This window comes from Aedes aegypti, chromosome 1 (assembly GCF_002204515.2).
Source record: "Aedes aegypti strain LVP_AGWG chromosome 1, AaegL5.0 Primary Assembly, whole genome shotgun sequence".
In the NCBI taxonomy this organism is placed as follows: Eukaryota; Metazoa; Arthropoda; class Insecta; order Diptera; family Culicidae; genus Aedes; species Aedes aegypti.
In genome coordinates, this window is record NC_035107.1 from 10015798 (window position 1) to 10041281 (window position 25484).

General features: G+C 39.4%; 1 protein-coding gene across 5 annotated transcripts in view; it reads right to left on the reverse strand.

The window, feature by feature from the left end:
- LOC5579825 overlaps positions 1-25484 on the reverse strand; it is a 416229-nt gene that overhangs the window by 141760 nt on the left and 248985 nt on the right. For all 5 annotated transcript variants that reach the window (XM_021838864.1, XM_021838868.1, XM_021838867.1 and 2 more), the window contains 2 exons: positions 23107-23470; positions 22669-22792 (listed from right to left, as the gene is read on the reverse strand). In XM_021838864.1, the coding sequence (XP_021694556.1) occupies positions 22669-22792; positions 23107-23470 (488 nt within the window). The remainder of the gene's footprint in view (positions 1-22668; positions 22793-23106; positions 23471-25484) is intronic.

A 25484-nucleotide genomic window follows, 5' to 3' on the forward strand; every position in this document is an offset into this window, starting at 1 on the left:
TTTGAAAATTGTATATAAGTATGAGTATATCTCGAAATTGATGAAACCTAGAAAAATTTTACTTAAGTACTCTTCCAATGCATTTTCTGTACTATCAAATAAACCCATAAAAAAATATTGTTTTCCTTTATTTAGATTTTTTTCAAAATTTGTAATATTTTATAAAATTATAACTTTTTTGTCCATAATTCTTCCATTATGAAACATTGTGCAATAAATCACATAAGTTGTCCCCTAAAACATGTCCAAAAATAATAAAAATCACAGATGCATTTTCATAGAAAATCGATTTTAATTTTTTTTATTAAAAAAATCTGTCATTATTTTTTACCGTGCATATTTTTTTCCAAATAGTCCTAAACAATACCTACAACAACCGCAAAATATATCCAAAAATTAAAAACATCAATGTTGCGGTTTTTAAGAACTATTAGCTTCAAATTTTCATTTGAAAATATCGTTTATATTTTTCACCGTGCACTCTTTTTCAAATACTTAAGCATAAATGTTTTTATCAAACGATAGACGATTTAGCTACGATTCGCTCAATCAAAATATTTTTTTTTCTGGAATGGAGAAACACGAAATATGTTTCAAAAGGGCCTATTTTACTTTTTTATTTGAAAATTTTATATAAATATGAGTATATCTCGAAATTGATGCAACCTAGAAAAAATTTACTTAAGCACTTTTCGATTGCAATTTTTTGTACTTTCAAATAATCACATAAAAAATTATAGTTTTCCTCTATTTCGATTTTTTTTTTCAAAATCTGTAATTTTTTTAAAAATCATAACTTTTTTGTCCATAATTCTTCCATTTTGAAACATGGTACAATAAATCGCATAAGTTGTCCCCTAAAACAAATCCAAAAATAAAAAAAATCGAAACTGCGTTTCTGGAGAAAATCGATTTTAAAATTTTGTTTTTGAAATAAAAAATAATCTGTAACATTTTTTTACCGTGAATATTTTTCTCCATATAGTCCTAAGCAATACCTACAACTTTGTAGAAGATCTCAAATCGATCGGACAAACCATTTTCGAGTTACAGTTTTTTAAAGACTTGCTATGCATTTTCCGATACGCCCTTCTCAAAAATAAGGCGAGGTTCAAAATGGCGGTCTGAAGGTGCAAAATGGCATTTTTGGTCATAAAGAATCTGTATGCAAATTTTCAGGCGATTCAAAAAATACAAAAATTAAATTTAAAAAAAATCGTCATGTTCGGTGGAATTGCTCATATTGAACCGATTGAAATCAAATAAATTAACAATTTACAATGTTGTTATTTCGAAAAAAAGGATCTAAGAATAAATGTAGCACAATAATGGTATGAAGATAAGCCATGTGAAAACCTTTATAGTCGATAAGAGCAAGTATATCAATCGTTTGTTTCAAATCTAGAATGATTTGGTTGCTTTGGTACGCTCACGTCAATATCAGAATGAACAAGCGCGGATGTTTTCCACGGGGCCGCTGACCTCCACCTGAATGATGCAACTTTTTCTAACGGCATTCGCACTAAATGGCCAGCTTACTGAAGTTTGCTTTTTTTATTCGCTCAATAGTTTTCGCTCCTGTTCTCAAATACATGTGCTTAAAGCCTTTAAATCAGAGCGTTTTATACAGGGCAAATTGACAATGATGTTTCATTTTGGCATACTTGCATTCATTGTTGCTCTCTTTGCATATTATTGGAAACTGATTTAGGAAATATTTTTCACTGTTGCATGATAAAGAATCGCGCGGTTTTTTGGCGTAGTTTTTAACAAAATAACGGATCTATGAAGTCAGATAAGCATTTATCAACCAACAGTGTAGAAATGTCGTTTCCCTTTGCAAGTTGCGGGCCCTTAGCTGGTTACGTAATCCGTAACACCGTCACAGCGAATACATGTGTTTTTAACTACACGGGAAACATTATTATCATACGTCACAATCTCCATCAAGCACTGCTTCAGTACCAACACATCTGAGCCTGCTTCTTCCTCTACATGCAACCATACCTACACGTTTGGGTAGAGTGAATGGCATTACAAGCTTATCCTAGTTGTCCATCTGTAAAATAGTGAAACCCTGCTCTACTGCACTGCGATCGGCTCCAATAAAGTCATCGTCTGCAAATTCAAGGAGTATTTGCGACAAAATCCAATGTTAAACAATAAATTTGGAAACTCATCTCTTTTCATTCCATGTAATTTTACAAAAAAATATGCTCCTCGTCTACAATTCTTACACTTGATTGTATTTTCCAGCTTAATTAGCTTTAGGTCTTATTTTTAAGCCTTCGATATTACCGGCAACAGCTAGATTTTCGTTACTGAGTTGAACGCGACCTATAAATCAAGAAACAGATTGACAATGAATCCCGAAAAAAAACGAAGTAAATGGTTGCAGGTATATGCAGTGGAAGTCCTAGTGATATTGATACTTATGAAGTACTTATTGGGGATATGTTTGAAGTTGTTAAAGACTTTGATAATCTTCGAACACTTATGACATGTGACAATCCCGTGTAGTTATCATCCTGTGCTGAGGACAATACTCGGTGGAGAACTAGAAGTAAACATCAAGAGTAGTGCCAGAGGTACAAAGAAGCATATTTTATTAAGCAAAATAAATACGGCAGACTTTGGTGGGCTGGTCACTTAGTGTAAAATTCGAAACATAAGCTGAAAATTTAAAATATTCAGCATGGAATGTTTCACGTTTATCAATAGTACCATCAATGTATATTAAATATTAATTTCTTAGATTTCATTATATTAAACACAGCCTAATGGTTTACGCCATGTAAAGACATACTTAAGCCACTCTGGTATGTTAAGTCAGTTGTAAATAGTTCTATAATAACTATTACTATAACAACGGTAACCGCTATATACTAGTTGAGAACAGTTTTGCCAACTTTTTGAGCGTTTTTGTAGTTTTTTTTTTCAGTGCTGTTGCAAAATTTTAATATGAATCATATTGAGTTTTTGAGTCAAAAACTTTAAATCAAGATTTCTCGAGATTCCCCCAAGGGATTTTTTTTTAAAATTGGCCCAGAGGTGCAGAATGGCCTCAGGAATCTAGCCCTGTGCTCAGATTTGATGGACAATTTTTTTGCATAATAACCGTTTGTCGGGGCACCGTGAACAGGTTGAAGTATTTCGAAAATTAAGTTTTTGGCAGATTCTTGGTTGCCACTTTTTAACCTTTTATTTTTTTACGTTTTATGTAAATGAATTTAATAGAGAAGTCAAGTTGGCGCTCAGAAGAGAATATATGAGTTGGTCATTGATATGGAAATAGATTTGAAATAAAAAGGAAAAGTCATGAAAATTTAAAAAAAATGCACATAACAAGTAAATGTAAGTAAAAAAAGTAATCAGAGTTAAAAATAATGTGAATAAAACACATGGAGATTAGAACAAAAATAAAGAAAAAGATATGCAAAGAAAGAAGAATGAAATGGAAGACAGATGGAATGATCAAATAAAAATAAAGATATAAAAATGTAATTAAGGAATAAAAAAAAGGAATTATTATTTTATTTATCTTTATTAGAGAAATTTTCAGCCAGAGGCTGGTTCATCTCTGAAAAGGAATTAATGGAAATCAAGAAAAATATAAATGGAAAGTTACTTCAATAGATGAAAAGAAAAATTCAAATGGGAGAAAGTGGTATTGAAACGCAATTGTAATGGATTGGAAATTAATTAAAAATTGAATATGAATTCAATGGAAATGGAACTGGGTTTAAAAGCAATTCTTGGCCATCGTTCACCATCCAAACTATCCACAACATTAGTACTTGAAGGCCTATGGGGTCAACACAGATTCACATAATGTAATTGAATATTTTAGGACGCCGGAATTCTTGATATAAAGATCCTGTAATTCTACGGAATTTATTCTGAGTAAGGGAGAGTGACAGGCCTTCAGGACTTACGCTATTTTTTGGATTCTAGAACTGAAGAATTCCTTCGAATTTCAGGTAACTGTCCTTAAATCCTTAGGATCTGCAAGAAGAAATGCAGAAGTTCATCAATAAACCGCTCGAAAAGTTTGAGAAACAAAAGGAAAAGTATATAACTCCAGTTTGTCTTTACAAGCTCAATTCAAAAGTTTTGTTAGAAGTGTAGTAAATTTGTATTGACTGCTTTGAGTCAATAGTCAAGTAGATTTGGAATTCTGCCAGCAGGCGTCGTTAGTGAGCATACTGTTTTTGATTCATGTATATTTCTGACTACTCAGAGAGATGGCATCTTCGACAAATTTGTTTAGTAGGTCAAGGGCTATCATGTTTTGGACGAGTAGATTTGAAGTTCTGTCTCCAGGAAGCGCAAGATAATACTATTTTTATTTTGCAGATATCTCAGGTATTTTCGATTGATTTCTAAAGAAAATTACACCTAATTATTGAGGAATGCTTCGTGTAATCCTCGACAAATTCTCCTTGAGATCTTTGAGGAATTTGGGAATCATACAAGACGGATTTCTATCGGAATCTTAAGATTCTGCAAGAACCAAGGAGTATCTCACCTTGCCAAGACAATATTCCAAGATAATGTAGCAGCACAGCAGTTGAATTCTAAACAAAAATGACGAGATCAAGGCGAGCACTGTGTCAAGAAAACTGTGGAATGACCGTGGTATGCATTAAAGAGAGCCGTTTTAGGAACTTACGAATTTAACACATAATTGATACGATAAAGATGCGCTTCCAGCAATTATGCTAAACAAAAGTGATTTTAAACAGCAATCAAATCTCCATAAATTCGGATCGCAAAACAAGGTCCCCACCATGCAAATCGCTCATCATAAATCGAAAAATAGATATTCGCGCAATGCCTTGACCCAACGTTGAAGTTCCGCCGCAACCGCCTTTGCTTCGGTTCTCATCCTAGCCAGCGTGGTCGCATACTTAAATGTGCATTTATGAACATCATGCACGTTCGGTACATATCAATCAGTCCGGCGATCCGAATAATCCAGCATTTCAGTGCCCTCGGCAACAGTGAACTGGCCAATGGAGCGTGTCCTGTCCTTCTGTCCTATGGCTAAATACGCACAACCCAACATCATAAGCGATTCGGAAAGCGGCGCACCGGAGAAAGTAGGTATCCATCGTCGTTCGCCGTAACTTAGCCGCGGCTTTGACACTCCAGTTGTCCGGCAGTTGGGTATGTTGCCACATTCGGAACATAGAGTAAGGTGGGGCGAAGGTTCGCATTTAAATTTTCTAAGAAGATATCTATTGAATTATTTACTGTGCTTTGTTTTCTAAAAGTTTTAAGCATGTCAAAACAATGATTCAGGCAATTTTTTGGTTGAGCTAATATGAAGTAACATTGAGCTCACATGTAAACAATGTTCGGCAACGTAGACATTTTTTTTGCAATTTCTCATCGTAATAGGCTGTTTTTCATCACGCCAATCTGTCATGAAACGGCCTTGTTTCCTGTACAGAAGTATGCAGTGCGGGAATAGTCATTACGCAACTGAAACCAGTGCTGTAATGATTCATTACGCAACGCTTTCTCATTACGTAACTGTTTTGAGTTGTGTAATGAATCATTACACAACAATTTTACAGAAATTGTAAAAAGATATTGAAGATATTGAATAGATGGAGTTGCTGTACCGTTCTTAAGAAACGCGGAAGTTCTATCAGAAGCTCAACACATCCCGCAAAGGCTTCGTGCCGCGAGCTGAGATGTGCCGGGATAAGGATGGGAGCATCTTGACGGACGGACGCGAGGTGATCGAAAGGTGGAAGCAGCACTACGATGAACACCTGAATGGCGCAGAGAACACAGGCACAGAAGGTCAGGACAGCGAAGGCGATGGCTACGTCAGCACAGCGGACAGCGGAAATCAACCAGCTCCCACGATGGGGGAAGTTAAGGATGCCATGCAACAGCTCAAGAACAACAAAGCCGCTGGCAAGGATGGTATCGGAGCCGAACTCATCAAGATGGGCCCGGACAGGTTGGCCGTTTGTCTGCATCGGCTGATAGTCAGAATCTGGGAAACGGAACAGCTACCGGAGGAGTGGAAGCAAGGCGTTATATGCCCTATCTACAAAAAGGGCGACAAACTGGAGTGTGAAAATTATCGTGCAATCACCATCCTAAACGCCGCCTATAAAGTGCTATCCCAGATTCTCTTCCGTCGTCTATCACCTATAGCAAACGAGTTCGTGGGAAGTTATCAAGCAGGTTTCATCGACGGCCGCTCGACAACGGACCAGATCTTTTCCGTGCGGCAAATCCTCCAGAAATGCCGTGAGTACCAGGTCCCTACGCACCATTTGTTCATCGATTTCAAGGCGGCATACGATAGTATCGACCGCATAGAGCTATGGAAAATCATGGACGAGAACAGCTTTCCCGGGAAGCTCACAAGATTGATCAGAGCAACGATGGACGGTGTGCAAAACTGCGTGAAGATCTCTGGCGAACACTCCAGTTCGTTCGAGTCTCGGCGGGGACTACGACAGGGCGACGGACTTTCGTGCCTGTTGTTCAATATTGCGCTTGAAGGTGTCATGCGGAGAGCCGGACTTAACAGTCGAGGCACGATTTTCACGAGATCCGAACAATTTGTTTGCTTCGCGGACGACATGGATATTATTGGGAGAAAATTTGAAACGGTGGCAGATTTGTTCACCCGCCTGAAACGCGAAGCAACAAGAGTCGGGCTAATGGTGAATGCGTCGAAAACAAAGTACATGCTGGTTGGCGGAACTGAGCGCGACAGGACCCGCCTAGGAAGCAGTGTTACGATAGACGGGGATTCCTTCGAGGTGGTGGACGAGTTCGTCTACCTCGGATCCTTGTTGACGGCTGACAACAATGTTAGTCGGGAAATACGAAGGCGCATCATCAGCGGAAGTCGTGCCTACTATGGGCTCCAGAAGAAACTGCGGTCAAGAAAGATTCACCCCCGCACCAAATGCACGATGTACAAAACGCTCATAAGACCGGTAGTCCTCTATGGGCATGAGGCGTGGACTATGCTCGAGGAGGACTTGCAAGCTCTTGGGGTTTTCGAACGCCGAGTGCTAAGGGCGATCTTAGGCGGCGTACAGGAGAACGGCGTGTGGCGGCGAAGGATGAACCACGAGCTCGCTCAACTCTACGGCGAACCCAGTATCGTGAAGGTAGCTAAAGCTGGAAGGATACGCTGGGCAGGGCATGTTGCAAGAATGCCGGACAACAACCCTGTAAAGATGGTGTTCGCCACGAATCCGGTCGGAACAAGAAGGCGTGGGGCGCAGCGAGCTAGGTGGATTGACCAGGTACACCAGGACCTGGAGAGCGTGGGTCACAGTCGAGGATGGAGAGAAGCGGCCATGAACCGAGGGAATTGGCGAAATATTGTTGGCGAGGCTTTATCAAGATAATTGATGTAAAGCCAAATAACCAATAACCAAAACAACGATTCAGGCAATTTTTTGGTTGAGCTAATATGAAGCAACATTGAGCTCACATGTAAACAATGTTCGGCAACGTAGACATTTTTTCGCAAATTCTCATCGTAATAGGCTGTTTTTCATCACGCCAATCTGTCATGAAACGGCCTTCTTTCCTGTACAGAAGTATGCAGTGCGGGAATAGTCATTATGCAACTGAAACAAGTGCTGTAATGATTCATTACGCAACTGTTTTGAGTTGTGTAATGAATCATTACACAACAATTTTTTCAGAAATTGTTAAAAGATGGTGAATACATTCCTATATAATTTCTGATACCCTCAAGTGGTCTTCTACGAAATTGCAAAATAATAGTTTACGGAACAAGTTGCAGAATGACGATTTTTACAGCACGAGTCGTAAATTAAGACGAGTGCTGTAAAAATTGAGTTCTTCAACGAGTTACGTACAACTTTTTTTTGCAATTTGAGCATGAGACTTTTATTTTGCGAATATCTCAGGATCCTGGCCACTTAGAGAGATGGCACCTTCGGCAAAGTTGTTCAGTAGCTCAGGCGCTATCATTATAAAAGTTATTAGATTCGAAATTTTGCCACCAGGCAGCGCTAGTGAGCATAGAATGTTTGTTTTGCGGATAGCTCAGGATCCTGGCCACTTAGAAAGATGGCGTCTTCGGCAAAGTTGTTCAGTAATTTCACTTAAGCAGTGTTGCCATCTACGAAAAAAAATTTGAACCCTTCATGAAAAACTGGATAAAAGTTGAAGAGTATTGCTATGTTGCTAAGCATTATATTTTTCTGTTCCGCTCAAGTTTGATGGTTTTGATCCTTACTTTATTCTTCTTAAACAGTGTTGCCAGCCACATAAACATTTGTGATTCGGCCGACTGTATGTCACGCATCACTTCCTTCAACTTTGGTGAACATTCGGTATCGTTATCTTTAAAATTTTTTGGTATTTGCATATCACACCCCCATAAAATTGGCTCTTTTGATAACAATCGAGCAGTGTTCCCATCTATTACCAAAATATGAAAACTTAAACGGCCATTTTCAAAAGTTCTCAACCCATGCTTCAACTTTGCCGAATATGTCGAATCAGTATTTCCGCATCAAGACGTAGCGTTTTTCAAAAACATAATTATAACCCTGATTTTTTTTACGTCCGATTTTTTACGACCCCCCGATAACGGTCGTAAAAAGAGATTGAGGTGTATTTGCCAAAAGATTCAAATATTACTCCGAAGATTTCCTCAGATTATTTTAGATGCATAGATTTCCTTATTTAAGAGATTTGCAACCCGAGGCTGACTCATCTCTCAAATTTCTTCAGGAGATCATTTAGTGATTGTTTTCCATGGAATCCCTTCGAGAATTTTTCTTGGGAATTTACCAAAGAATTTTGATTTGGATATTTCAAGAACACAACTTTTTGCAGATCTCAACACAGAATCTAACTCATAGAACATCGAGAATTTCTTCAAAGATTATTCAAGATATTTTTCAAGAATGCCCTTAGTCCTCCATGATTTTATCCGATGGTTCTTCCATCGATTTAACTAGGACATCCTCCATGACTCCCGTTTAGAACTTCTTCAAAAACTTAACCCGAAATTTCTACAAAGGTGCCTAAAGGGATTTCTTACAAAATTGTCCCTCAGATTTTTTAAGATTTTAACTAGGAATTTCTCTAGGGATATCTCCAGGAATTACCCAGAGTTTTTATTTAGGAATTCCTACAGTCATCCTTTGAAATTTCTCAAGGATGTCTATAAAGATTTGTCCTAGTATTCTTCCAGGAGTTTTTCTATGAAAATGTGAATGACATTTTTCAGATATTTGAAAAAAAATCCTGAAGTATTTTTTAATCAAATTTTATAGAAACCTCTAAAAAGACCTGTGTAAGTTCTTAAGTCATCCTTGATCGATAAGGGTTATGGACTGTTCATTTTATAAAGTGGACATTTTAGACATGCAATATCTTTTTAATTTATCAATGAAATCGAAATCGATTTTTTGTACATCGTTCGACTAATATTGTACAATGCTGTGGTAATAAAAAAGTTACCAACATAATATAATTTCACACTAATAAGGCACAACGTTTAGAACGGTCGATTTTTGGAGGTTATCAAAATCAAGGATTATTAAAAATCGGGAGGAAAATTCGACAATTTATATTTTTTATTTTCAAAAAATGGTTGTACTTAGAAAGCATCATCAATTAGAAGCTTGCTAAAAACTATCAAGTTATTTTTGGAGAAGCAATTTTGCAGATATCATAAAATCTTTTTTATCATTTTTTTTAAAAGAAAAATATCTTAAATTTAAATGGAACTGATATGAGTAGAATTTTAAGGTTTAAAGTACGTCCAGACGGAAGTAATAATATAGTATTTATAATAAAAATAACTTACGCCTTCAGAGAGTTGCTGATTTAGTCCCCACGTCATATTTTAAGCACAATAGAAAAACAAATAATTTATTTTCAGAAGACCACTCAAAGCACAATGACAATCATCAAGATTGGGAACACTGCTTGAATTAAATCAAATTTATTTTGCATGTATTATTTTCAGAATGTGTTATTCTGAGACTACCTATCAAAATATTTTGAGAAAAACGCTTACAGTTTGCTCTAGATCGATAAACATGCGTATATAATTTTAAAAGTATGGGATTTTTCAATAAAACGACCATAAAGAGTAAATTTGGTACCCAAGTATTTTCTTTAGGCCGAACGCCCAAGCTAACATCTGATGAAACTTGCTTAAGTTCTAAAAAAGGTAACCCTTGATGAACTCCCGCAATGTTTTCTTATAGAATTCCTATACTATTGAGGAAGTTTTGGAGGATTTCGTCGGCAAATTGCGAAAAAAAATCATATCAGTGGATAATATGTTGCATGAATACCTCGAAATCCCTAAAGAAATGTGCGTAGGAATGATCGGAAAAAATACTGGAATGCTTACTGTAGTAATAGCAGGCGTGAAATCTTAAATGAGCTTTTGGAAAAATCATGGGGTTTACTAGATTCTTTATAATTTGTTTGGATGAACTGCTGGAGTAATCTTGGATGAAATGTTGAGAAAATCCCTAGACAAATTTGATAACGGATCCCAGGTGAAATTTATTGAAGAATTCTTGGAAGAGTATTTAATATATTCACCCATCTCAGTGTTGACAGACTCAACCAATGAGCAAACTCAATAGCTTCGCAAATCTCAGGCTTGAGTTTTTCATGCAAAATCACTCGTGAAGTCGTGTGATTGTTTACGTTAAAAAGGATTAAATTCTACCAGACTAACAAAACATTTGTTATTTGTTTTGTTTTGATCATCGTCTTTGTGTAATAAAATTGTGCAAATACGAGACAATCATCTACTCATTCAGAGATGAATTAGCCTTTGGCTTCTTCTAAGCATTCGTTACAACTCCATCGAAAAATTTTAGGGCAACATTGGTGGAGGAATCACTAGAAGAATTCTTGAAAGGATCTCTAGCAGAGTCTCTGAAAGTAACATCATCACTAGGACAGAGTTTGCTTCTTAGATTCATGTTCTTATGAGCACTTCCACAATTATTAACTGAGAGCTTTCTGTGTCGAACTTGCCAAAAGATCCTGGACCGACCGGGAATCGAACCCAGACACCTTCAGCATGGCTTTACTTTGTTGCCGCGGACTTTAACCACTCGGCTAAAGAAAGCTAAAGAAGAAATAAAAATTTTAGATCATACTCAAAATCATTTTTTCCCATAAAACTGCCCCTTGCAATCTTTCGCCCCGAATTACTCTATTCCTTTTTTGTAAGAGTGCGCGCCACATGCCATCACACTGCACAGTGCCATCCAGCGTGATAAAAATGGTTGTTTAAAAATAAATTACAATCTTCTTAAAATTCGTTACACATAAATGGTAGCAAGCGAGCAAACTCGTCGTTGACTCCCCCCTTCCCCCTGGGATCCCAACCAGGAGTCCGTCCAGAGAGAGAAAGAAAGAAAGGCCGCCCGTAAAAGTAGGCAAGGTCACATTATTCGAAATTTTGTTTCGTTTATCTTTCTCCGATCTCTAGGATGGTGTGGTGGGGGAAGGGGAAGGTCTTAAAGTTGATGTGATTAGACGCTAATGTCTGTATTACCGCGCGTGGGGAAGTTGGCGGAGAAGATCGGCGGCTAATGAGTGACCAAGAGAATGCAATGATCTTACTTTCGGGTGGTTGAAGGTGCCGTTTTTCGGTTTTTCAGTTTTTTGCTCAAGGCGGAAAATGAATTATAAAGTTGTTTGAGCGAATTGCGTCAGCACATTGTTCCGACGGGGACTGAGTTACTTAAGTGCATTCCAGAGTAATTTTAAACTGTGCGGTGCAGCAGCAGATTTGCCGTTTGCTTCTGGGGGAAGGGATTTATAATTACAGGTCGTAGAAAGTTTTTATTGGGCCGTTGTTTAAGCCAAGATTGAACTTAATCTGGCGATAACATACGTGAAAGTCTCTTCCCCCAAATGGTCCTCAACTGGTAATTTTCCACGATTTAGGGAGGTTTTCGGCGGACACACAGGTCGGCAGAAAGTCGTTCGAAAAAGTGCACTTCGCATGGGGAGTATCTGGGGGAAATCCTCGCCAGCCGGTTTGGATTCGACGGCTAGCATAACCCTAGGGCATTGATCCCCATCTGGTTGACCGATGACGACGACGAAGATTTGATGTGTGTGCCCTCTGAGCTGAGCAGCGCGGCGACAACACAATGCAATGCCCACACGGGTTCATACATGGGCGAATCCAGAGAAAAACAGGGGCCATTGCCATCTCTTCCTGGACGAGGAAATAAATAAATCGAAATGATCTGTTTTGCTATGGAATTTTATAGAACGATTGTTTTGAAAATAGGAGCTTCAGGGATCTCATGTCTGAAAAAGGGACCATAAAGAAACCAATCAGGAACCCTAAAAAAATAAAAAAAAGATTCAACAGAAACCAATAAAATAAAAAGAAACCAAAAGGAAGTAAGAGATAAATGTTTTCATAAGGATATATCAGAGAATCCAATCAGGCAATTTACTAGGAATATTTATTTTCAAATTCCTTGTGACTATTTTTTTATACTTTTTACTTAAATTTCGTCAGAAATTATTTGAGGTTTTTATCCAAAGTTTACTTCCAACTGTATTTTTTTCGAGTGTTAATATTTTTATAAATTTTTCAAGAAAGTTGTAAGTCCTTCAGGAATTTATCCAATGACTCTTCCATAGATTTTACTAGGATTCTTTGCAAGAATTTCGTTGAGAACATCTTCAAGAGTTAAACCAGTAATTTCCCTGGGCTCTTTTATGTTTCAACCAGAAAAATATCAAACGATCTTTTTCTCCTTCTTTTCGTTACGTCTCCATTGCCTGCTGCACAGCTTAGAGTTCTTGTGAGCGCTTCTAAAGTTATTAACAAAGAGTTTTCTTTGCCAAAATTGTCATTTTCGCATTCGTATATTGATACGTTGATACTCTATGCCCAAGGGAATCGAAGACATTTCCATTTTGAAGAGATCCTGAACCGACCGGGAATCGAACCCATACCCATCGAGTTTGAAAGCTTCTTCCAGGAAGATTGGAAGATTCTTCCTGGAAGCTTAGAAGTTTCTTCTAGGAAGCTTTGAAGCTTCTGCCAGGAAGCTTGGAAGCTTCTGCCAGGAAGCTTGGAAGCTTCTGCCAGGAAGCTTGGAAGCTTCTGCCAGGAAGCTTGGAAGCTTCTTCCGAAAGCTCGAAGCTTCTTCCAGGAAGATTGAAAGTTTCTGAGCGGTTCCACAGAAAATGACGACTTTTTCCCAAATTTCATTTTTATATTTTTTGATTTAGATGAAATTTTGCACATGCTTTCTTTATGCCCAAAAATGCCTTTTTGCATCATCGGCTCGCCATTTTGACTCTAGCCTTACTTTTGAGAAGGGCTTAAGAAAAAAATCCTATATAATTTTCAAAAAATTATAACTTAGAAACGGTTTGTCCGATCAGTTTGGTGCCTTCCGCAAAGTTTTAGGTTATTGTTGGGACTATCTGGAAAAAATATACACTGTAAAAAAAAAAAATTGTAATTTTTTATGTATCGAAAATAAAGCTTAAAAATCAATTTTCTCAAAAATCGTATTTTTGTTTTTTTTTTAATTTTTTATATGTTAAAGTAGACAAAAAATGAAGTCTTTTGCACAGTGGGTCAAGATGGAGAAATCATGGACAAAAAAGTTATGATTTTTTGAAAATAGGTGAATTTTTGAAGATGGTCATAATAAACTTTTTAAATATTTTTAAACTCTATTTTATGAAAGTACGCAAAATTTACAACAAAAAAGGTTTAGGGAAAAATCAAGCTAACTTTTACCGTTTTAAAGATACAGCGATTTTAATACAAATTATGATATAATTTTCAATTTTCGGTCATTATAATATAACTTAGAAACGGTTTGTCCGATCAGTTTGGAGTCTTCCGCAAAGTTTTAGGTTATTGTTGGAACTATCTGGAAAAAAATCTACACTGTAAAAAAATATGTTGTAATTTTTGATATATAAAAAATAAAGCTTAAAAATCAATTTTCTCAAAACTCGTATTTTTGATTTTTTTTATTTTTTTATATGTTAAAGTAGACAAAAAATGAAGTCTTTTGCACAGTGGGTCAAGATGGAGAAATCATGCACAAAAAGTTAAGATTTTTTTAAAAAAAAGGTTGATTTTTCAATATGGTCTAAATAAACTTTTTGAATGCTTTTCGACCCGATTTTATGAAAGTACGCAAAATTTTCAACAAAAAAGGTATATGAGAAAATTTTGCTAATTGCTACCGAAACATTTGAAAAGTTTATTATGACCATTTTCAACAAATTCACCTTTTTTTAAAAATCATAACTTTCTTGTCCATGATTTCTCCATCTTGACCCACTGTGCAAAAGACTTCATTTTTTGTCTACTTTAACATATAAAAAAATAAAAAAAAAAACAAAAATACGATTTTTGAGAAAATTGATTTTTAAGCTTTATTTTCGATATATAAAAAATTACAACATTTTTTTACAGTGTATATTTTTTTCCAGATAGTCCCAACAATAACCTAAAACTTTGCGGAAGGCACCAAACTGATCGGACAAACCGTTTCTAAGTTATAATTTTTTGAAAATTATTAAGGATTTTTTTCTTAGGCCCTTCTCAAAAGTAAGGCTAGAGTCAAAATGGCGAGCCGATGATGCAAAAAGGCATTTTTGGGCATAAAGAAAGCATGTGCAAAATTTCATCTAAATCAAAAAATACAAAAGTAAACCGACATTCGAATTCAAATGGAACCGCTATTCTTCCATGATGTTTGGGAGTTTCTTTCAAGAAGCTTGGATGCTTCTGCCAGGAAGCTTGGAAGCTTATGCCAGGAAGCTTGGAAGCTTCTTCCAGGAAGCTCGAAGCTTCTTCCAGGAAGATTGAAAGTTTATTCCATGATGTTTGGGAGTTTCTTTCGGGAAGCTTGGAAGCTTCTGCCAGGAAGCTTGGAAGCTTCTGCCAGGAAGCTTGGAAGCTTCTTCCAGGAAGCTCGAAGCTTCCTCCAGGAAGATTGAAAGTTTCTTCCATGATGTTTGGGAGTTTCTTTCAAGAAGCTTGGAAGCTTCTGCCAGGAAGCTTGGAAGCTTCTGCCAGGTAGCTTGGAAGCTTGTTCCAGGAAGCTCGAAGCTTCTTTCAGGAAGATTGAAAGTTTATTCCATGATGTTTGGGAGTTTCTTTCAGGAAGCTTGGAAGCTTCTGCCAGGAAGCTTGGAAGCTTCTGCCAGGGAGCTTGGAAGCTTCTGCCAGGAAGCTTGGAAGCTTCTGCCAGGAAGCTTGGAAGCTTCTTCCAAGAAGATTGAAAGTTTATTCCATGATGTTTGGGAGTTTCTTTCAGGAAGCTTGGAAGCTTCTGCCAGGAGGCTTGGAAGCTTCTGCCAGGAAGCTTGGAAGCTTCTGCCAGGAGGCTTGGAAGCTTCTTCTAGGAAGTTTGGAAACTTCTTCCAGGAAGCTTCGAAACTTCTTCCAAAAAGTTCAGCTTTCTTTCAGGAAGCTAGGAAGCTTCTGCCAGGAAGCTTGGAAGCTTCTTCCAGGAAGCTTCCAAGCTTTCTGAAAGAAACTCCCAAACATCATGGAAGAAAGTTTCAATCTTCCTGGAAGAAGCTTCTAAGCTTCATGGAAGAAGTTTCTAAGCTTCCTGGAAGAAGTTTCCAAACTTCCTGGAAGAAGCTTCCAAATGACCTGGAAAAAGCTTCCAAGCTTCCATAAAAAAGTTTCCAAGTATCCTGGCAGAAGCTTCCATACTTTCTGGTAAAAGCTTCCAAGCTTCTTGGAAGAAGTTTCCAAGCTTTCTGGCAGAAGCTTCCATGCTTTCTGGAAGAAGCTTTCAAGCTTCCTGGAAAAAGCTTCCAAGGTTCCTGGCAGAAGCTTCCAAGCTTCCTGGCAGAAGCTTCCAAGTTTCCTGGAAGAAGATTCCAAATTTCCTAGAAGAAGTTTCCAAGCTTCCTAAAAGAAACTCCCAAACTTCATGGAAGAAACTTTCAATCTTCCTCCTTCCAGGAAGATTGAAAGTTTCATCCATGAAGTTTGGGAGTTTCTTCCATGAAGTTTGAAAGTTTCTTTCAGGAAGCTAGGAAGCTTCTGTCAAGAAGCTTGGAAGCTTCTTCCAGGAAGTTCTGAAGCTTCTTCCAGGAAGATTGAAAGTTTCTTCCATAAAGTTTTGGAGTTTCTTCCAGGAAGCTCGGAAGCTTCTTCCAGAGAGCTTGGAAGCTTCTTCCAGGAAGCTCGGAAGCTTCTTCCAGAGAGCTTGGAAGCTTCTTCCAGGAAGCTTGGAAGCTTCTTCCAGGAAGCTTGGAAGCTTCTTCCAGGAAGCTTGGAAGCTTCTTCCAGGAAGCTTGGAAGCTTCTTCCAGGAAGCTTGGAAGCTTCTTCCAGGAAGCTTGGAAGCTTCTTCCAGGAAGCTTGGAAGCTTCTTCCAGGAAGCTTGGAAGCTTCTTCCAGGAAGCTTGGAAAATTCTTCCAGGAAGCTTGGAAGCTTCTTCCAGGAAGCTTGGAAGCTTCTTCCAGGAAGCTTGGAAGCTTCTTCCAGGAAGCTTGGAAGCTTCTTCCAGGAAGCTTGGAAGCTCTTCCAGGAAGCTTGGAAGCTTCTTCCAGCAAGCTTGGAAGCTTCTTCCAGCAAGCTTGGATGCTTCTTCCAGCAAGCTTGGATGCTTCTTCCAGCATGCTTGGATGCTTCTTCGAGCAAGCTTGGATGCTTCTTCCAGCAAGCTTGGAAGCTTCTTCCAGCAATCTTGGAAGCTTCTTCCAGCAAGCTTGAAAGCTTCTTCCATCAAGCTTGGAAGCTTCTTCCAGCAAGCTTGGATGCTTCTTCCAGCATGCTTGGATGCTTCTTCCAGCATGCTTGGATGCTTCTTCGAGCAAGCTTGGATGCTTCTTCCAGCAAGCTTGGAAGCTTCTTCCAGCAAGCTTGGAAGCTTCTTCCAGCAAGCTTGGAAGCTTCTTCCAGCAAGCTTGGAAGCTTCTTCCAGCAAGCTTGGAAGCTTCTTCCAGCATGCTTGGATGCTTCTTCCAGCAAGCTTGAAAGCTTCTTCCATCAAGCTTGGAAGCTTCTTCCAGCAAGCTTGGATGCTTCTTCCAGCATGCTTGGATGCTTCTTCGAGCAAGCTTGGATGCTTCTTCCAGCAAGCTTGGAAGCTTCTTCCAGCAAGCTTGGAAGCTTCTTCCAGCAATCTTGGAAGCTTCTTCCAGCAAGCTTGAAAGCTTCTTCCATCAAGCTTGGAAGCTTCTTCCAGCAAGCTTGGATGCTTCTTCCAGCATGCTTGGATGCTTCTTCCAGCAAGCTTGGAAGCTTCTTCCAGCAAATTTGGAAGTTTCTTCCAGCAAGCTTGGAGGCTTCTTCCAGCAAGCTTGGAAGCTTCTTCCAGGAAGCTTGGAAGCTTCTTCCAGGAAGCTTGGAAGCTTCTTCCAGGAAGCTTGGAAGCTTCTTCCAGGAAGCTTGGAAGCTTCTTCCAGGAAGCTTGGAAGCTTCTTCCAGGAAGCTTGGAAGCTTCTTCCAGGAAGCTTGGAAGCTTCTTCCAGGGAAGCTTTCCAGGAAGCTTGGATTGGAAGCTTCTTCCAGGAAGCTTGGAAGCTTCTTCCAGGAAGCTTGGAAGCTTCTTCCAGGAAGCTTGGAAGCTTCTTCCAGGAAGCTTGGAAGCTTCTTCCAGGAAGCTTGGAAGCTTCTTCCAGGAAGCTTGGAAGCTTCTTCCAGGAAGCTTGGAAGCTTCTTCCAGGAAGCTTGGAAGCTTCTTCCAGGAAGCTTGGAAGCTTCTTCCAGGAAGCTTGGAAGCTTCTTCCAGGAAGCTTGGAAGCTTCTTCCAGGAAGCTTGGAAGCTTCTTCCAGGAAGCTTGGAAGCTTCTTCCAGGAAGCTTGGAAGCTTCTTCCAGGAAGCTTGGAAGCTTCTTCCAGGAAGCTTGGAAGCTTCTTCCAGGAAGCTTGGAAGCTTCTTCCAGGAAGCTTGGAAGCTTCTTCCAGGAAGCTTGGAAGCTTCTTCCAGGAAGCTTGGAAGCTTCTTCCAGGAAGCTTGGAAGCTTCTTCCAGGAAGCTTGGAAGCTTCTTCCAGGAAGCTTGGAAGCGCTTCCAGGAAGCTTGGAAGCTTCTTCCAGCAAGCTTGGAAGCTTCTTCCAGCAAGCATGGAAGCTTTGAAGCTTCTTCCAGGAAGCTTTGAAGTTTCTTCCAGGAAGCTTGGAAGCTTCTTTCAGCAAGCTGGGAAGCTTCTTCCAGCAAGCTTGGAAGCCTCTTCAAAGGGAGCTTGGAAGCTTGCTCCAGGAAGCTGGGGAGCTTCTCCCAAGAAGCTTGGAAAATACTTCCAGGAAGCTTGGAAACTCCTTCCAGAAAGCTTGCTGATGTCTAACCCTAAATGAACTTTTTAACTTCACCTTGGAGATTTTACTTAAGAAATTCCTTGTGAATTTTCTAAAAGAGCTGCAGAAGTTATTCCTGGATGAAATGCTGGGAATTCACCTACATAATTGTTTAGCCACTTCATGAGGAATTCCTTTCCGAATTTATGAAGGAATGCTTGGAAGATGTCCTAGATTAGTAATAAAGACATCCCGAAACTCGGAGAAATTTTTAAAACATTTTCTGGCTTCTTAAATCAAAATCCAGATTTTTTGGTTTCTTGGAAAAATCACTACATGAAATCTTTCAAAACCTCTATAATAACCCTTTGTGGATTTTCTTGTAAAAACTTATTTTTTCATTGTTGAAGTAGTAGCGGTATACTACGCAAGAAATTGCTGGGAAAATGCTGGATAAATTCTCTAGGAATTCCTTGTTAAAAAAAGGGAACTGGTGGAAGAATATTTGATGAAGTTTATGGGGTGTACACTGGTGAAGAACTTGGAAGTATTTCAGATTAAATTACTCGAAAAATTTATGAATATGCTCCTAGAGTAATCTGAGAAATAATCCGGAAAACAATGTGGAATAGTCAAGCAAGTCGAAGGTTTCTCTATTTGCAATTTTGTACTAACAATCACTACGAACAGAAAAAGGAAAAGAGTGACTACCATTTTGCTTTAAAAAAAATCATTAGAGAGCATCCATTGGAAATGGAAATTTTTTAAAATACGTGCATTAAAATAGAGACCTGCTACCAGCCCTGAATATTTTGTTCAATATTCATAATTATAAAATAATTGCGTAATGAAATATTTCTTAATGAAAACTTGGAGTGTCTTAACGAACAGGATTCTTCAAAAAAACAAGATTAAGAATTATTTGAAGGTATCATCAACAATCCGCCGCGCATCTAACGAGAAATCCGCCAGAATAGGTTGTGAAATCCAAAAGGTTGCTGACAAGTCTTTTCAGCAGAACTAATAACCATCTTAAACCTACCTTAATAGAAATTATGCGAAGCATTCGTCCAAAAACCTTTTCAAATCGTCATGTCTTCCAGGAGTTCTTCCAGAGATTCCTCTAGATATTTTTCCAGAGGTTCTTCCAAGAATTTCTTTAGACATTCTTCCAAAAAACATTGCTCGTAGTATATTGGATTAATCTTGGTTATTACTAATAGCTCCATCTGTTTTCTTACAAACTCTTATGGTGGTAAGCTCCATCGAAGTTAATACGCGATCGGCGTATTAACTTCGATGGAGCTTACCACCATTAAAGAATTTTTCCTTGGCTTTGCGGACGATATCGACCTCATTAGAATCGATCGCAGGTCAGTTGAGGAGACGTTCGTGCTTCTGAGGAGGGAGACAGCGAGGGTAAGCCTGACCATTCTACCAAAACATAATGCATGGTTGCAGGTAGCGATAGAAGATGGGCTGGTGGTGTTGGTGCTGAGGTAGTATTCGATGGGGTTTTGGAACAAAATGTCGAAAGACAAAACGTAGAAAGCTGTAAAATTTCAACAACTATTTGGATTTTTTTCAGATTTTTTCTTTTATATCTTGTTCGATGCGTTTCACACATAGTGAATAATATATTCTCTCAAAAAAAAAAAAAAATCATTATTCCAAGAAATTTTCGTTTTTTTCAATGTTATATTTTCGACGTTTTTTACCTTAGACGTTTTGTCACCCAAGCGTTTGCTGGAAATGTGTTTGAGTTGGTGGAGATTTTTTTATTTTGGAACTCTTGTGACATGTGTCGTTTCCCAAGAAGTGAAAAAGACGTGTTGCAGCTGTGAGTTGGATCTTTTATGTAGTACATTGCCAGCTTAGGTCTCGCAACTTGCAAACGGAAATAAAGGTTCTGGCGATCTGGATGAAATTCTTGGAGTAATTGCTGGTATGTACTAATTTTGCAACTCCCATAAGAACTTTTGAATACATTTCATAAAAAAACTTTAGAGAATTTTTGCTGGATAGAATAGGAGTTATTCATGGAATTAGTAATTATCAATGAAATTCATGTAAAAAAATAATGTAAAGTTTTTGTATCAACTTTAGAGGTCGCTCGCCTCTCCCTTGACAAAAAACCTGGCTACGCCCATGGCTTCACACACAGCGTGACAGCTGCTGTTGTTGTTGCCCCGGTTGAACTTGTGCGCGGGTTAATTTTAGATTTAGACCCGAAATAGCTCTTTTGAACTGGTGGGCCCACAGACGGAGAGAAAGCCTTTTCCTCCCATTCGTTCCCGTTTGATGGATCGTCACGACGTGAATGGCGACGAATTGCGCGATGGCGACTCAATGATCATCATCATCATCAATAGGTTCGGACACCGAATGTGCGCCTAATAACTGTCCTCCCCCTGGGGCCAAAATTCCATCTCATCCTCACGGGGGTACAATGTGACCAAGCTCGGACCCCAAGGGAGGCAACGCAATGCCGAAGCAATTATGTGTGAAGTTGTTTTCCTTTCTTCGCGCGCTTATCTTTAGGTCTATTCTACGGGTGGTGCTGCCGCTGCGAAATCTATGACCACCATCAAAAGGGGCTCTGCGAGGTCGATTTCGCGATTGACCTCCAATCCGTTCAATGAAGCCCAAGCGCTAGGATCGAACGGACCGACCCTTGAACAACAGTGTTTCGACTTCCTCGTGTTGATCATTTTCATATTTTCGGGGGCACGCTGATGGGGGGCAAACACTTAAGTGTCCGGCTAAGTGGGCGCTAGATGACAGCCGGAGTTGTTGAACCCGTCACACGAAGTCGGCTTAAGATGATGATACGGCTGCTGCAGATGCTTTCGGGTCCATTGAGAGGTGATGCCATCCCGTCTCTGCAGATTATAGAGTTGCGGAAGCCAAAGCCGTACCTTGGTGAAGATATGGTGACTCTGGAGGTGAAGCGTAAATCAAGTGATTGCTGGATCATTGATGTCAAATTTGTCACCTCCTTGAGAGAACAGATTGCAGCTTCTGTTCAATAGTTGAATAGGCTAACAAGATTGATTGACAAGTTATGATGTCAGGTGCATTGTCATACATGAGGCTTCAAACTGTATAAATTTGGACAGGGTTTTGCAAAACTAAATGTTCAATTTAAAGCTGTATTCACTTGGATTGTGGAGATCACGGGTTCAATGAATCGATATATAAATCTCATCGAAATCGAAATCCAATCGAAATTGAATCGAAACCGAAATAGAAATTGTTAATAGCAATCCTGAAAATCAGTAAAATTTGTTAAGGGCTGATAATGATTTTTTTTACAAATAAATCTTGATGACTTGTGGGAAATATTCTCTAAACAAACAAAATTTTTTAATTCCACAGAAGAGAGAAAAGATAAAGAAGAAATAATTCAATAATTCAATTTTGTATCAATTCTGATCTTGCATGATCTGTTCGAAAGATCCTTCCTAAAATTCTCGAAGTGAAGTTCATGTAGTAATAAAAAAATATAACTCTTGAAGAAATATGTAATGAAGACGTAGAGGATTTTTCCATCAATAACAAAAATGGCACAAGCCGTTCATGAAATCATCTCCCTATTCGGCACACTGATGCATCCTCAACATTAATGATTCCGGTTCGGAGTCGGCTCCGCTGAAATTCAGCCTCTCCCCCAAGTTCAATGTGACGCGGCAACAATTAGTCGGGAACCCGCCCCAGAAATATTCAATTCTCTCATTAACCCCGTGATAAAATCGTTTACTGCGTAAGTAATGATCTGGGACTGGCGGCGAACCCGAGACATCCGGAGAGGATCGGAGGAGTATCGATGCAGATAATTCCGTCGCAGCTTTTACTGTCCCATCCCCGAGACCAAGGTCATAAAATCTCCGACCATAAAACAACCAATTAGCGGCTTCAGCAGCCAGCAGGATCCTTCTCGTGCAACACCTTCTCGGATAATCAATCTGCAATCCACCGCAAGAAAAGCAACGCCGCGCCGGAAGAGGCAGGGCTGGTAGCGAGTGGGTGTATTGAAAATAGGAATTATGGACCAGGAGTCAATGCAAAAAGAACTTTAGAGACAGTTTTGGTTAAAAAAAAACCTTGCATTAAAAAAAAAGTTTTTCAAGACTTGCATTGAGACCAAGTCTCTTAAAAGATGCCCGTTACCAGCCCTGAAGAAGGGAGACCGAAGCCAACCGTTGGCCGTTACAAAGTCGTGTCGAAAATGGCAAATAAATTTGCTGAAAACCACAACGAATTCAGCCTGAGCCCTCCAGAGTCCAGTCTCGCCTCGCAGCCACTCATTTGCGTTGCGTTCCGTGCGAGGTGCAGCAACTAATCCCGAAAAATTCCACATTTTTTTTCGTACCAATATATAGGAATGTTCTCACTCACCTTAATTGCGGGAAGAATCACCTTGGCGTCCTCCTGCAGCACCAATTTCTGTCGGACTTCGCTGCTGCTGTTTGATGACCCCACCGTCGTCGAAGTCGTCGAAAGGGCGTTCCCATCGTTTAGCCTGCAATTTGTGGTGGCAGATTTTGGGTGGGGAACGGTTATTACAAATGACATACAATTGCCCAACGGCAGACACACTTTCGCACAGGCTGTATGCATGCGATGGGCGTTAGAATGAGGTTTGATTGACCCACTAGAGGGGGGAATGTGGGGTGAGCAAGTAGTAGCTTTCTAGCCTTAAGGCTCCCAGCAATTATGTTTCGCTGTTGTTTGAAATGAAAAAATGGAACGGTCTCACCAAGTGTAATGATAGTCCATAATCATAATTTCACCCCACATTCCCCATCGGTTCCAAAAAGGTGTGAAACTCCGTACCTGCCATCTTTCGTCCGATGTCCGGACTGAGGTGTTGATTTCGTGCCAGCCGCCAAGCTAAGCTCCTTGAGGTTCTCGGCGATTGCGCTCTGTTTGGTGGAGATCGCCTGCAGCAGTGACTCATTCGTGTCATTGTTGTTTCTGCCGCTGCTGCTGCTGCCAGGGCCGGAGGAGGGATCCGCAGAACCGATCCTGCTGCTGTGGCTGTTGGAGGAAGTGGTGCTGCTGCTGGTATCGCTGGCACCAGAAGAAGCGCTCTGGATCACGTGAATGAAGCGCTCCAGGATGATACCGAACATGAGCAGTCCGATCGAGAGAGCACATTCCTGCACTTCGGAACGCGCTCCGGGGGCAATCGTGGAGTCTGAAAGGGAAGGAAAGAATGAAACGCATTGAGTTAGAAATCTTTGAATAATTCATCTAGTGAGGGAAAGATGTGATATTAAGATATAAATGATTCTTGTACAAAAGTGGTTCATGAAATTCAGTGAGATTTATAATGCTCAGAATTAATGCATTCCAGGTACTTAATTTGGATTCTTGAGATTCTTTGCTTTAGAATCTTGGACGAATTTCTACAATTCTAAGCAATTCTATATGTTGAAATTTACTTGACGAATGCTCTTTAGGATAACTTTCAATCCAATATCCTAAAAGCTCAACTCCTAGAAAACCTTCTACGATTGATTTGGTCTTAATCGACTCTAACTATGATAAATCCTTAAGCGGTTTAGTGGAATACCTGTAAGTAAATTAAAACCGAATTAATTTCATTAGAGTTTGTATCCATTGACAGATACACGTATTTCTGCTTCAGCTTTAGGGCCATCTTCAGTGTCGTGTACTAGACTAGGGAAAAAAGCCCTCCTGAAAAAAAAAAGTTTTCTAGCTAGCTTCCGGAAGAGTAGATTTCCAGCTTTCCAGTTTCAGGCTTAAAAGATTTTCAGCTTTTGGCTTAAGAGCTTTTTAACTTCCGGAAGAGAAGCTTCCCATCTTTCGGAAGAGACATTTTCCACACGGATAAAAATCTGATCCTCATACCATGATTTAAAAATCATGAAATTCATAAATTGGTTAGGTCATAATATCAGGATCACAAATCATGGTTCCTGGAGTCATAATCATGATTTCTCATAAGCGTAACATCCAGTGTGAAAACACTAAGCGGCGCACTTTGCTTCATCTCATTCGTATTGATCACTCCTATTTCAAGATGACGAAGCGGTTGAGTGGTAGAGTACGTGGCTCACAATCGAAAGGTTTTTGGCTCGAATCTCAATGCATGCTATTTTAATTTTTTTTTTTATTTTGTCGATCATAAACGGATGCGCGACTCAGCATTTTTGGCATTTGAATCATGATTTCGAGCAATCAGCTACAAAAACCTAACGCGTGTGTTGCGTTACGGCAATCTGACTCATGATATCATGAGTCCAAATCATGGTGTATTTTCATAAGACGAAAACACGCTGGAATCATGATATCTTGAGTCATAATCTTGTTTTTGGATTCTGATTTCTACCCGTGCAGCTTATTTGAGAGAATTTTTCCAGCTTTTAGAAGAGAAGCTTTCCTGTTTCTGAAATGGAAGCTTTCTAACTTTTGAAAGAGCTATTATAAAGTTCTATAGAAAAACCTTTCCAGCTTCTGAAAGTGAATTTTCTAACTTGTGGAAGAGAAGCTCTCCAGCTTCTGGAAGAGAAGCTCTCCAGCATCTGGAAGAGAAGCTCTCCAGCCTCTGGAAGAGAAACTCTCCAGAATCTGGAAAAAAGCTCTCCAGCTTCTGGAAGAGAAGCTTTGAAGCTTCTGGAAGAGCAGCTTACCAGCTTCTGGAAGAGAAGCTTTGAAGCTTCTGGAAGAGCAGCTTACCAGCTTCTGGAAAAGCAGCTTTCCAGCTATGAAGAAGAAGCTTACCAGCTTAAGGGAAAGAAGCTTTCCAGCTTCAGGAAAAGAAGCTTTCCAACTTCTGGAAGAGAAGCTCTCCAGCTTCTGGAAAAAAAATTCCAGCTTCTGGAAGAGAACCTCACCAGCTTCTGGAAGAGAAGCTCTAGCTTCAGGAAAAGAAGCTGTCCAGCTTCTGGAAGAGAAGCTTTCCAGCTTCTGGAAGAGAAGCTTTCCAATTCTGGAGGAGAAGCTTTTCAGCTTCTGGGAGAAAAGCTTTCCAACTTCTGGAAAAAAAGCTATACACTTCTGAAAAAGAAGCTTTCCAGCTTCTGGAAGAGAAGCTTTCCAGTTTCTGAAAGAGAAGCTTTCTAGCTTCTGGAAGAGAAGCTTCGCAGCTTCTGGGAAAGAAGCTTCGCAGCTTCTGGAAGAGAAGCTTCGTAGCTTCTGGAAGAGAAGCTTCGTAGCTTCTGGAAGAGAAGCTTGGTAGCTTCTGG